Here is a 12,523-nt window from a genome sequence, read left to right as displayed (position 1 = left end):
CATTTTGACCTTTAGAAAAACATTTTTTTGAGGGTCTCACCTCCCAATAAATGTTATTTTGGGAAGTCTAGCCACTCATTTTTACTCAATACTTTTACTTTTAATACTTAAGTACAGTTTATGTCAGAAACTTACATTTGATATTTAAGTACAAACTATATCAGATACTTTAAGACTTTTACTCAAGTAATTTTCTTAGAAGAGACAAACTTTTACCAAAGTTATTTCTTGGCAAGATACTTGAAATTTTACTCAAGTATCAGTTTGAGGTACTTTAAACAACACTGCTAACAACGTCTTTCTACTGTAATAATGAATATATCTTATAATGTATTTCTCTTCCTGGTTACACCCCTGGAGGTGTTACCTTTTATGTCAGATGTAGAACGTAACTCATTTTTGTTTAGGCTAAAGAAAGAACACTTGATAAGACACAAACCAACTCTTATTCTGTTTGAACTTAAAGGCTGCAATGATCAGAAAGTATAATATGCAAAACTGCATCTAATATTCAATTAATCAGTTACAAAATGTCCTTCATTACTGTGGAGCAGATAAAAAAAAGGTGTTATAACTTCCATGTAAATAAAGAGCAGTTCACATTTCATCAGAAATGGTTGAAGAGGAAAAAGCTCTGTCATTTCTTTCCTACCTTCAGGGATTTTTGTTCAACAGCCAAATTTATACTACACATTCATCTTAATTTGGTTCCTCCACTTGATCCTAATATCTGACCTGAGGGTGCTTTGGTGGATGGTATGAACACACTCCTCAGTTTTTATAGCATGTTGCCTGCTGCACACATTTAAACAACAGCAAAACAAAGCTGGATGGGAAATTTTGAAAGACAAATGAGGATTGTAATTTCTCTTCCAGGTTTTGTGTTTGAGACGAACATTAGGACATCTCTATTTTCACTGCTCTTCATGCACTGATTGTCAGATTCATTCTGGGCTTTCATCATTTATTTAAAACATTCTTTCCAGGGTGGAATAATTATACAACAAACAACGGCACTGAATTTTAAGATTCAAGTGTTGGCTGCACAAGTTTGAATTTACCTTGGATTGTCTCCAATCCACACAGTGTCATAAAATGCATACAGGCTCAGTAACTCCACTAATTTTTGGTAAATGCCCCTCAGCAAGTCGTACTTCACCAACATGCTGTAGGAACCATCAACTAGCTTGTGGCAAAATTCTGAATGGATATGACCAAAGCCTCTCTTTGGCTACTCCGAACTTTCTTCTTGTCATTGTTCCAAATTTATTCTTGTGTCATCTGACTGTAAAACATTTATCGTGGCATTTAGGCCATTTACAAGAACGTAAACATATATAGCTGGCTGAGCTGTACGTGTTTATATTCTCACCTGATGGAACTTGACATAAAGGTGGGGAAGCAAAGTGTTTTACTGTGTCCAATGCTAAATAAAAAAAATGGCTAGAAGCAGAGAGGTATGTGCTACCAATTACTGTACAATTAAATCTGCATAATCTAGCTGGGCCTCTCTTTGTCTACATGTCAGATTACTACAGATTTTTTACAGTGTCACCAGAACAGATGCATCCACAGATTAATGACTGCACAGATCAAGTTAGAGCTGCAAAGTTTGTGAGTTCATTTGATTTTACTGATACATGCCATTATAGAGCAGCCTAGAATTGCTTCCTTTGTCACTTCATTTCACTTGTATTCAGAGTACACCAGCAACTTCCCAACACTTAGTGGTTAAGGTAGTTATTGGTTTGGAAGATGTGGTTGTTTTCAGTAGTAATTATGTTGGATATGTTTCACTTATTCACTACCTGTGTTTGCTTGGATATAAGTACATAAACGGCCAATCAAAATAAAAAATGAGTCGTGTAAATGCCCCAGTCATAATTTTCTGAACTGATTCAGATTGATCTGAATGAATTTGTAATCCAAATGAGGGGGTGGTTTATGATGGTTCTTAATCCAAACGGCATGCATATAAAAACTTAATCTGATCATCTTATTCTGGTTGTGGAAAGCTAACTTGACTGCACATGTATTTCTGCATGGCTGCTAATACGTCCAGGAAACAAAATTGAACTCTTGACACATTTCTATAAGAAACTTTGTAGAGTGATGAAGATTATACAGTACATGCAAAAGTCTGGTGCATGTTAGCGTTCATCATGGTCAGACTAATTTTTGTGCCTATATAAACAATACATTTGGATTATTTAATCCAAACACATATCAGTCTGATCAAAAAACTTTGCACAGATAAACATAAGGTTGAAACCAGAAGTTTACATACACTATATAAAAAGACATATTTTTCACATTGTCTGATGTGAGATCAGAATAACCTTTTACCATTTTAGGTCAATTAGGTTTAGCGGGTTTTAATGCCAGAATAATGAGAGAGAGAGATTTTTGAAGTATTTTTTAAAATATTTTATTCAAAGTCAAAAGTTTAATTACACTTATTAGTATTTGGTATTTTTGCCCTTAAACTGTATGACTTGGGTCAAAAGGTTTGGATATCCTTCCACAAGCTTCTCACAATCATTCGCAGGAATTTTGGTCCATTCGTCCAGACAGAACTGGTGAAAATGAACCATGTTTGTAGGTTGCCTTGCTCACACATGCCTTTTTAACTTTTACCATAAATTTTTGATAGGATTGAGATCAAGGCTTTCTGATGGCTACTCCAAAACATCGACTTTGTTATCCTTGAGCCACCTTGTAACCAGTTTGGCAGTGGTCTTTGCGTCATTGCCCATTTGGAAGATCCATTCACGCCTGGGCTTTCACTTCTTAGCGTCTTGAGATGTTGCTGCAGTATTTCTACATAATGTATTTTCCTCATGATGCCATCTATTTTGTGAAGTGCACCAGTCCCTCCTGCATCAAAACAACCCCCTGCCAACATAATACTGCCACCCCTGTGTTTTACAGTTAGGATCGTGTTCTCAGACTTGCAAGCTTCCCCCTTTTTCCTCCAAATATAATGATGGTCATTATGGCCAAACAGTTCAATTTTAGTTTCACCAGGCCACAAAGACATGTATCCAAAAATTAAGGTCTACAGTATGTCCCTGTGCATTTGCAAACATTAGTCTGGATTTTTATGGGTTTTTTTTAAGTAATGGCTTCTTTCTGGCAGAGTGGCCTTTCAGCCCATCTGGATACAGAACTCTTTCACTGTGGATAATGACACCCTTGCCAGCTTCAGCCAGCATCTTCACCAGGTATTTTCTTTTGTTCTTGGGTTGATATACACATTTCGCACCAAAGCATATTAATTTCTTGGACACAGAACCCATCTCCTTCCTGAGCAACCCATTCTCACTCCCAGCTCATGACATATTGAAGCTTGGTCAGGTACCGTCTTCGTCCAGTTTTGACCCTCAGGTCAGTTTTGACGCATATACCCCCCTAGCATCAACATAACCATTATTGATGAGATGACGAGGAGGAGGAGGAGCGCGTTGTCATATTTTTTGAAAAGAGTAGGAAATGCACGACAACTAACCATCCCAGACCCTAAATTGAAATTCTACTAGCCTTAGACATCCTATCCCTGGCCTCAGTACCTAAAATTAACCATTAACCCAGATCCCACATATTAACCATTTTGAAAGTGTAGAGAATATGCAACAACTATCCCAGACCCTAAATTCAACTTCTATTAGCCATATATATCCTATCCCAGACTTTAGTACCTAAAGTTAACAATTAATCCTGATCCCTAATATTAACCACACAAACCCCCAACCCAGAGACTCCTATGTGGCGCAATCCAGAAAAGCCGCGGGTGTCAATAACTGACACGAGGGGGGTACCCAACACATCAAAACTGGACGCAGACGGTACCTGACCAAGCATCAATATGTGACGAGTCGAGAGTGAGAATGTGCTGTCCTGAGTGGTCTGATAGCTGGACATTTCCATCTTGTTTGTACTTGTGTATAATTGTTTGTACAGATAAACGAGGCACTTTCAGGCATCTGGAAATTTTACCGAAGAATCAACCAGACTTGTGCAGGTCCACAATTCTCTTCCAGATTTGTTGACTGATTTCGTTTGACTTTTCCATGATGTTACACAAGGAAGCAGAGTGTTTCAGGTGTGCCTTAAATTACATCCACGTGTGTGTCTCTAATAACTCAGAAGCTTCCAAAAACAAGACTATCACGTGTCCCAAATTGTTTAAAGGCAATTAGCAAATAGAAAAAAATTGGTAACCCTAACTGACTTAAAACGGGAAAAATGTATTCTGATTTGGCATCAGACAGTGTAAAAAATGCATAATGTGTCTTTTTAATATAGTGTATGGAAACTTCAGGTTACAACTGTACCTGCTGTTTTAATGGTTGGCTGTTGCACAGTCAACTGTTAACTTGGAAAAGTGGGAGTTTGTTCTTGCATCAGTTAATATGTCTTGAACATGTTGTGAGCCAGGTCTAAGTGCAGCCAGTACACACAAAAGTGCTGGCTATAGATCAGGTTCCTGGCTAACAACTAACAAACTAATTCTAACACATATTACCGACAATAATGTAGGATTGTTTCCTCTGACACTTACAGTACTCTACACTGTAAAACATAACTTGTAAGATGTACTAGAGAAAATCCTTGAATGATTTGCACTAACATTTGTTAAGTAAATTTAAATGCTACAAATTCATGTAATATTTACTCATTATTAACAAGTAAAAGTTATTAAGAATATAGTTAAAAATTTGTGAATAAATCAGGTAAATTTGACTTAATTTGATCAATTAAATTTTGTAACATACTCGATCAAATTAAGTAAAATTGACCTGAATTATTCACAAATCCTTAACTATATTCTTAATAACTTTTACTAGATAAAGATGAGTAAATTTTACTTGAATTTGTAGCATTTAAATTTACTTAAATGTTAGTGCAAATTGTTACAAGGATTTTTTCTAGTAAATCCTACAAGTTCTTTATAACAGTGCACATGCGTCAAGCACAATATTGTAGCATGACACCTCACAGTCACAGAGTAAGTGTAGCTCTTGTTGTTGTTCAAGACTTCACCACCAGGTGGTAGTTTTGAAGAACCTTTATTGGATTCTTCTTCATGAACAACACAGACAAAGTGAAACTCACAGGTCTTATTAATGACTAGGCCTACCACTCTCACTTATGGTTACTTCTGCTGAACGGTTTAATACAAGTTAACAAATAATGAACACACAAATTAGAGTAACACAACAGACTAATTGCTGAAAGAACAATGTTAACCAATTCCCTAAAATGATTTAGCAACAACAAACATGAATCCTATCCACAATCCTCCACTGCAGTCACATGACAAACAGCCAAACACAGCAGAATGCTACAATATGCGTTCCCTGTTCCCTGACAACTAAATATCACCTACATTATGTCATCAAACTATTGCACACCAACAAATGTATTCAAGCAAAAGAAACCAGACAACTTATGTTTTATTTCCACCATGTCTTGTCCTCTCCTTGAAAAGTGAAGCAAGGGAATGAGGAGCAGCAGCCTTTGTGTGTGCATGCACCCTCAGTTTTAGCCCAGAAGAGTAGAAGTTACTTAATATATTCATGTTTATGTGCTGTCAAGAAAAAGCACTTAAATATAACTGGTAAAATAATATTAGCATTTACTTTTTGTGTACAGTAATGTTGATATATAATATAATGCGTATTGTTCATTTAATGAATTCTAGTAGCTTAGAAATTTTGATATTTTTTTGTAAAATTTAAAAGAATAATTAAATAAATGTTACTACACCCAAAAATCAATTTTTTCAATGTAGTGTTGACTGACCCCCACATGGAGAAACCACCTGCAGGTGGAAATAATTGGTCTGCTTATTTAGCACATTTCTATCCAACAGGATACTCAAAGCACTTTACACTACAATCTGTGTCCTCATTTACCCATTCACACAGCAGTCTACTAAGTCTCTCTACAAAACTAATCTAGATAAATCATTTTATTTTTAAACCACTGATGGGACACACGTCAGAGCCAGTGGGTTCGAAGTCGTGCCCAAGGAAACTTCAGATAGGATGGAATCAAACCACCAACTCTCTCATTGGAGGTCATTTCCCCTGGCCTGTCAGCCACAGTTGCCCCATGTCTGTCCAGTTGTAGCAAGTTTCTTTCTTTCTTTCTTTCTTTCTTTCTTTCTTTCTTTCTTTCTTTCTTTCTTTCTTTCTTTCTTTCTTTCTTTCTTTCTAAATGAAATTCAGTCAACATTTACTCATCTCATTTCTTGAAAAGAAGACATTGTCCTTAGTCTGGTCTTTGTTCTGACTATGATCCAGACAATGATGAATGGAACACGAGCAAAAGAATGAGATCCCAGATACAAGAAAGTGAAATGAGTTTATTTCATGAGGTGTTCAGATAAACCTGTATGTACAGTACTGACCAAAAGTTTGGACACACTTAAAGAGTTTTCTTTATTTTCATGACTATAAAAATTGTAGATTCACAATGAAGGCATCAAAACTATGAATTAACACATGTGGAATTATATACTTGACAAAAAAGTGTGAAACAACTGAAAATTTGTCTTATATTCTAGGTTCTTCAAAGTAGCCACCTTTTGCTTTGATCACTGCTTCACACATTCTTGACATTCTCTTGATGAGCTTCAAGAGGTAGTCACCTGAAACGGTTTTCACTTCACATGTGTGCCCTGTCAGGTTAATAAGTGGCATTTCTTGCCTTATAAACGGGGTTGGGACCATCAGTTGTGTTGTGCAGAAGGTGGATACAGTACACAGCTGATATTCCTACTGAATAGACTGTTAGAATTTGTATTATGGCAAGAAAAATACAGCTAAGGTAGTCGAGCGCTGCCTTAGAGATAAGGTGAGTTCTATAATTCTACTTCTCTGCGTCAGAAGAAGTCAGATGAGGAGAAGGGGTTATGACTGAAAAACCTCCTGGGTGCCTTATTCTGGAGGTTTTCTGGGTTAAAGTCATGAGTTCCCAGGAACTGGAAGGATGTTACATCATCCATGTCCTGGGAATGTCTTTGGAAGCTTCAAAAAGAGTTGGAGAGCTTTTCCCTTCTGAACCTTTCATGTCCTTGACCCAACTGTGAATAAGTGGCAGAAAATGGATGGATGGATGGATGGATGGATGGATGGATGGATGGATGGATGGATGGATGGATGGATGTATGGGTGGATGGATGGATGGATGGATGGATGGATGGATGGATGGATGGATGGATGGATGGATGGATGGATGGATGGATGGATGGATGGATGGATGGATTGAATTGAATTGTTCTGTAATCGGTGCTGTCAAATAATTTTATGCTGCAAAGAGAAACTGCAGTCAATCAGGGTCACTAATGTGTTATGTTAAAGTGTTCAGATAAACCTGTATGTACTGTATATATTTATCTTTTTTGGGGGAAAATGTAAATTTCTGTTTTTAAAAAGGGTTTAATAAATTGTATAATTAATCTAATAAAATAAATCATTGAAAGCTGAATTACATGCATTCATGGTCATGAGTGGATGGAAACCTAAACCATCAGTTGTTTTAGGGGGACACATTTGCAATTATTTATGCATTTATTGGTATGTATTTTATTTTCACATTAAAACCCATCATATTATGTAAAGCAAAACCATTAATCTAAAAGCGGAAAGCAGATTAATCCTGCAGAGATTACACAATGTGCGCTACATCTCTGGTTCATTACAATCTAGGTGATAGTAGGTAAATAACCATTTTGTGTAAGCGTGTGTGTGTGTGTTGGGGCGGGGGGGTTGTTAGAGGGTGTGGTGTTAAACAGTCTGGAGTGTGCCATGGTGCTGCGTTACGCGCTTGGGTACACTTCTATCCTTGGGAGCGCGTGCTGTCACCGCGCGTAAAATGATCAAACTGGGCTTTTTCAAGCGCGCATTTCCTTGGACTCCTCGCAACGGAACTGACTCCAGTGACCGGTCTTGCATTTCTTAGTGACATCCAGCAGCCGCCGCAGGCTGAGGCGCAGACGATGGATGCGCTCTCCCTGAACGCCACAGACTGCAGCGGCTTGAACGGGACCAACTGCAGCGGCGGCTTCAACCAGTTCATCCAGCCGGCGTGGCAGGTCACTCTGTGGGCTGCAGCGTACTGCGCCATCGTGGTGGTGTCTGTGGTCGGTAACGTTTTGGTCGTTTACATCATTCTGGCTCAAAAACGCATGAGAACAGTCACCAATTACTTCCTGGTGAGTCAAATCTTTCTGATAAAGTCTGATTGTTTGGTAACCTGCTGGGAAAACTGAGGAAAATAGAAACAAGTGAAAAAATAAAAAATAAAAATGGGTCAAGAATTCTGTACATTTGCACACGTTGCCCAAGTCCGTCACTGGGTAATCTGATAATCATTTGGTCCTCAGTGTTTTGTAAAAAAAAAAAAAAAAAAAAAAAAAAAAAAAAATCAATAAAAGATAAAATAAGTTGGTTGACTTGCCATGCTCAGAATACGTCATTACTGGCCCACAGTTTTAGGTGGGTATGTTTGTGATTACGTATTTTTATGTCCCCCTGTGTTTCTCTGCTCGTTTTTGAGTAAAACAAAGTTTTTGACTTTTTCTTGTAATTTTTGTTTTGTGTGTCTGCACTTCTGGGTCGAGTTCTTCCACAAACCTCTCTGTTTACCATTCACCCCTTTTCCCTGTTTTCATTCCCAGCTGCAGTCATTTACCGCATCACTTTCAGAAGCTTTTAGAAGCTGCTGGATCATGGGGTAGACTTGGCTGTTTACACACAGCATTTTCATTTTCTCGTTTTGATGTATCAAATAATGACACAGTGGAAGGTTGGAGTCAAATCATTTTAGAAACTGATTTAAATTTGTGCATATTTTTTATTATTCCATGATACAAGTTCAAGTTTATTTATTTAGTGCCAAGTCAAGATACCCAGATACAGTATATTGATTATTAGCAAACTTCTTCTGACTTTTATGACTTCTATTGCCACCATGTTTTCTGAAATTTGGTCTTGGACCACCAGTTGGACCATTTTCACCACATACTGTAGGACTGAATAAAGCAAATTAAATTATTTGCAAAAGAAGTATAAAAAACATGTTCTCTAGTTACAACTCACAACAGATAGGTGTGGGCCAGATCTGGTGTCCAGCTTGTGCTGCTTGCTGACTGCTGGCATGACAAGTGGTTTGTCAACCAGATGTTGGACAGGTCTGGTCTGGCAATGTTCATTATTTTTATAATGGCATGCCACAACTGGACAAGTTGTGGTTTACGTGGCCAAAAATCTGTCAATGCCACAGTTGCCCTGATTGTGGTTTGGTTTATGTGACCGAAATATGTGCCACAATTGGCCCGGTTTGGTTTATGTGGCCCAAACCTGACAATGCCACACCTGGCCCAGTTTTGGTTTGGTTTATGTGGCCCAGATCTGTCAATGCCACAACTGGTCCCATTGAGGTTTGGTTTGTGTGACCCAAATTTATCAATGCCACAACTGGCCCAGTTATGGTTTTGTTTATGTGACCCCATTTTGTCAATGCTGTTACTGGTCTGGTTGTGATTCAGTTTGTGTTGCTCAAATCTCTCAATGACACAAATGGCCCAATTGTGGTTTGGTTTATGTGGTCCAAATATGACAATGCCACAACTGGTCCAGCAGTAATTAGGTTTATGTGACACAAATCTGTCAATGCTGCAGTTGGCCTGGTTGTGACTTGGTTTGTGTGGTCAAAATCTGTCAATGCCACAACTGTCCCAGTTGGGGTTTGGTTTATGTGACTTAAATGTGTCAATGCCACACCTGGCCCAGTTGTGGTTTGGTTTATGCAGCCCAAATCTGACAATGCCGCAACTGGTCCAGCAGTGGTTAGGTTTATTTGACACAAATCTGTCAGTTGGCTCAGTTGTGATTTGGTTTGTGTGGTCAAAATCTGTCAATGCCCCAACTGGTCCTGTTGTGGTTTGGTTTGTGTGACCCATTTTTTTCAGTGCAACAGTTGGCCCAGTTATGGTTTGGTTTATGTGGTGCTGACCCATGCATGGTCCACCTCTGGTAAACAACATCTGAGCCACCTAAAGCCTGTCATTTTTTTGTGCTATCTGGGCCAACTGTTAGTGTCTTTCATTGGCTGGAACTGGGTCAGATACATTTTGCTATGTGGGAACCTTCAAAAAGTTCATAATTTTTGAATGACACAGCCTGAACTGGTGTTTTTAATAAGGGCATCTCTGGTTAAGTGAGCAATTTGTGACAAAATGCATCCTGTCACTCCTCCACAGGTGAACCTGGCCTTTGCAGAGGCTGCCATGTCAGCCTTCAACACAGTGATCAACTTTGTCTATGCTGTGCACAACGAGTGGTACTTTGGTCTTGTTTACTGCCGCTTCCACAACTTCTTTCCCCTCGCAGCCATTTTTGCCAGCATCTACTCCATGACGGCCGTAGCATTGGACAGGTGTGTATGCTTGGTGCTCTTTGTGGTAAAACTACAATGAGTATGGCTCTGTAAACAGCATCTGTTGTTGTGCAGCACAGTCGTGGATTCTTTTATGAGTCTTCCACAATAAAATCCCAGACCCTGAGGCTGTAGCATACTGAGCACAGTGATATTGGGATTACATGAACAGCTCTAAAATGGTTTGAGTCTTATTTAACTGATAGATTTCAGTTTGTTAATGTTAATAATGAATATTCTTCTTATACCAGTTAGTCATGGAGTTCCTCAGGGTTCAGTGCTTGGACCAATCCTCTTTACTTTATGTATGCTTCCATTAGGTAAAGTTATTAAACAGTTTGGGATAAATTTCCATTGTTATGCTGATGATACTCAGTTATATTTATCCATGAAACCTGATGAATCCAACCTAAACTACAAGCATGTCTTAATGACAGCAGACTGAGCATAGTGGATATCACATCTCCTGGATCTTGTGTGATGCATCTTGAAATCACCATATTACACCAGGTTATGAGAAAAACGTTTCAGAATATGATGGTGCTTTTTGAAGACAGTTGGATTAAGTTTCCAAATGATATTGGCAACCAGAGCTGGAGACAACAATATCAGCAGCTTTTACAGCTTTCTATTACCAAAAATCTCTCAAGGTTTCAAAAGAAACCTGCATCCAGTCCTTTTCCTCCTCCATTTGATCTCCCATGCTCTCTCATCTAAAAGCATTGGTACCATTTAACCATGGTTCTTATCCAGGCTTTGGATGCCTGATCTCTTTTTCCTGTCTGCTTCAGTCTCACTCTTAGATCTTATTTCTGTTTTTAATTTCAGCACTACAAACCTAGTCTGTCTGACTGTGCATTTTATTACCACAAAGCAGTTATTTTCAGCATGAAAGGCTTTATTTAAAAAAGACAAAAATTCACCAACTTTTAATTTTTTTCATCAGATTGTTCATCTTTTTTGGCGTTAATAAGCTAAAAGCCAACGTTTTGCTATAAAAAAACAGCAGTTCATGAAGCATTTACACAAACATAAATTCTGAGCATGTATTTAATACTAAGCTGAAGCTGTGAACATCATCTTTGCAGCTTTACAGTCAGATTTTAATGAAGAAATAATTAAATAAAAGCAAATCTGCTGATGGCAGCAGATGATATTCTTTTGGTCACTTACAGTGAGGAAGTAAAACACATTAAAACATGAACTTCTTTTAAACAATGATGGTAATTTTATGTGTCTATCATGGTAATTTAACATGTGATAATTTTAGCCCTGACCTTTAAAAAGTACAGACGTTTAATATGGTATTAAAACACTTATTTTTAAGGTGCCATCACATTAGAGATGGAAAATGTTCTCCACCCCCTTCAACACAATCAAGTCTCACTTGATTAATTTTTATTTTTTGAGATCGATGAATAGAAATCTGAGGCCTCCTGTGAGGAAAAATGATGCTTTCAGAAAGTATCAGTAACCGTCAAACATTTTCTAGCTGATGAGCATGAAATGAAATGGATGATGAAGTTAATCAGAAACTTTCATCAAATCGTTTCTTTGTGTGATACATGCAGATACATGGCCATCATTCACCCCCTGCAGCAGAGGCTGTCCTCCACAGAGACCCGTGTGGTGATTGTCATCATCTGGGTTCTGGCTCTGCTTCTCGCCTTCCCTCAGTACCACTACTCAGCAACTGCAGTGCTGCCCGGACGTGCCGTCTGCTTCATCGACTGGCCAGACTACACCCCTGTGGACTTCAAAAAGATGTGAGTTTCTGTTGAAGCTTTGCCTCTCCTGCAGGTTTTCTTCTTGTTTGTCCATGAAGGGGAACTGATGGTGATGTTTGATTTTTAAACATTGATTTAAAGGGGCAATATCAGGTAAAATCAACTTTTTTGAGTTTTATATCATATTATAATTTTATACTCTCATAAGAAAAACATGTCCAAAGCCTTGCTCTGACTCATTCATGCATGTTTGAGAAATCCTGCAGTGTTTTTAGGAAGCCATGCTGAGGAGCAAAACAACAGGTGGGGACCAGAAATGCCTTTGGGACTAGAAACGCCCCTGGGACGTG

The 12,523-nt window shown here is 38.3% G+C and overlaps 1 protein-coding gene across 1 annotated transcript in view; it reads left to right on the top strand.

The window, feature by feature from the left end:
* Positions 1-7,882: 7,882 nt before the first annotated feature.
* The window catches only part of tacr1b (tachykinin receptor 1b), a gene marked incomplete at its 3' end in the record, with an annotated part of 10,858 nt that continues 6,217 nt past the window's right edge, over positions 7,883-12,523 (top strand). The window contains 3 exon segments of the mRNA XM_014028130.1: positions 7,883-8,221; positions 10,271-10,446; positions 12,018-12,212. Of these exon segments, the coding sequence (XP_013883584.1) occupies positions 8,006-8,221; positions 10,271-10,446; positions 12,018-12,212 (587 nt within the window).

This window comes from Austrofundulus limnaeus, unplaced genomic scaffold (genome assembly GCF_001266775.1).
Source record: "Austrofundulus limnaeus strain Quisiro unplaced genomic scaffold, Austrofundulus_limnaeus-1.0 Scaffold719, whole genome shotgun sequence".
NCBI classification, from domain to species: Eukaryota; Metazoa; Chordata; class Actinopteri; order Cyprinodontiformes; family Rivulidae; genus Austrofundulus; species Austrofundulus limnaeus.
The sequence above is the reverse complement of the archived record's forward strand: the minus strand, read 5'-3'. Positions and strand labels throughout refer to the sequence as shown.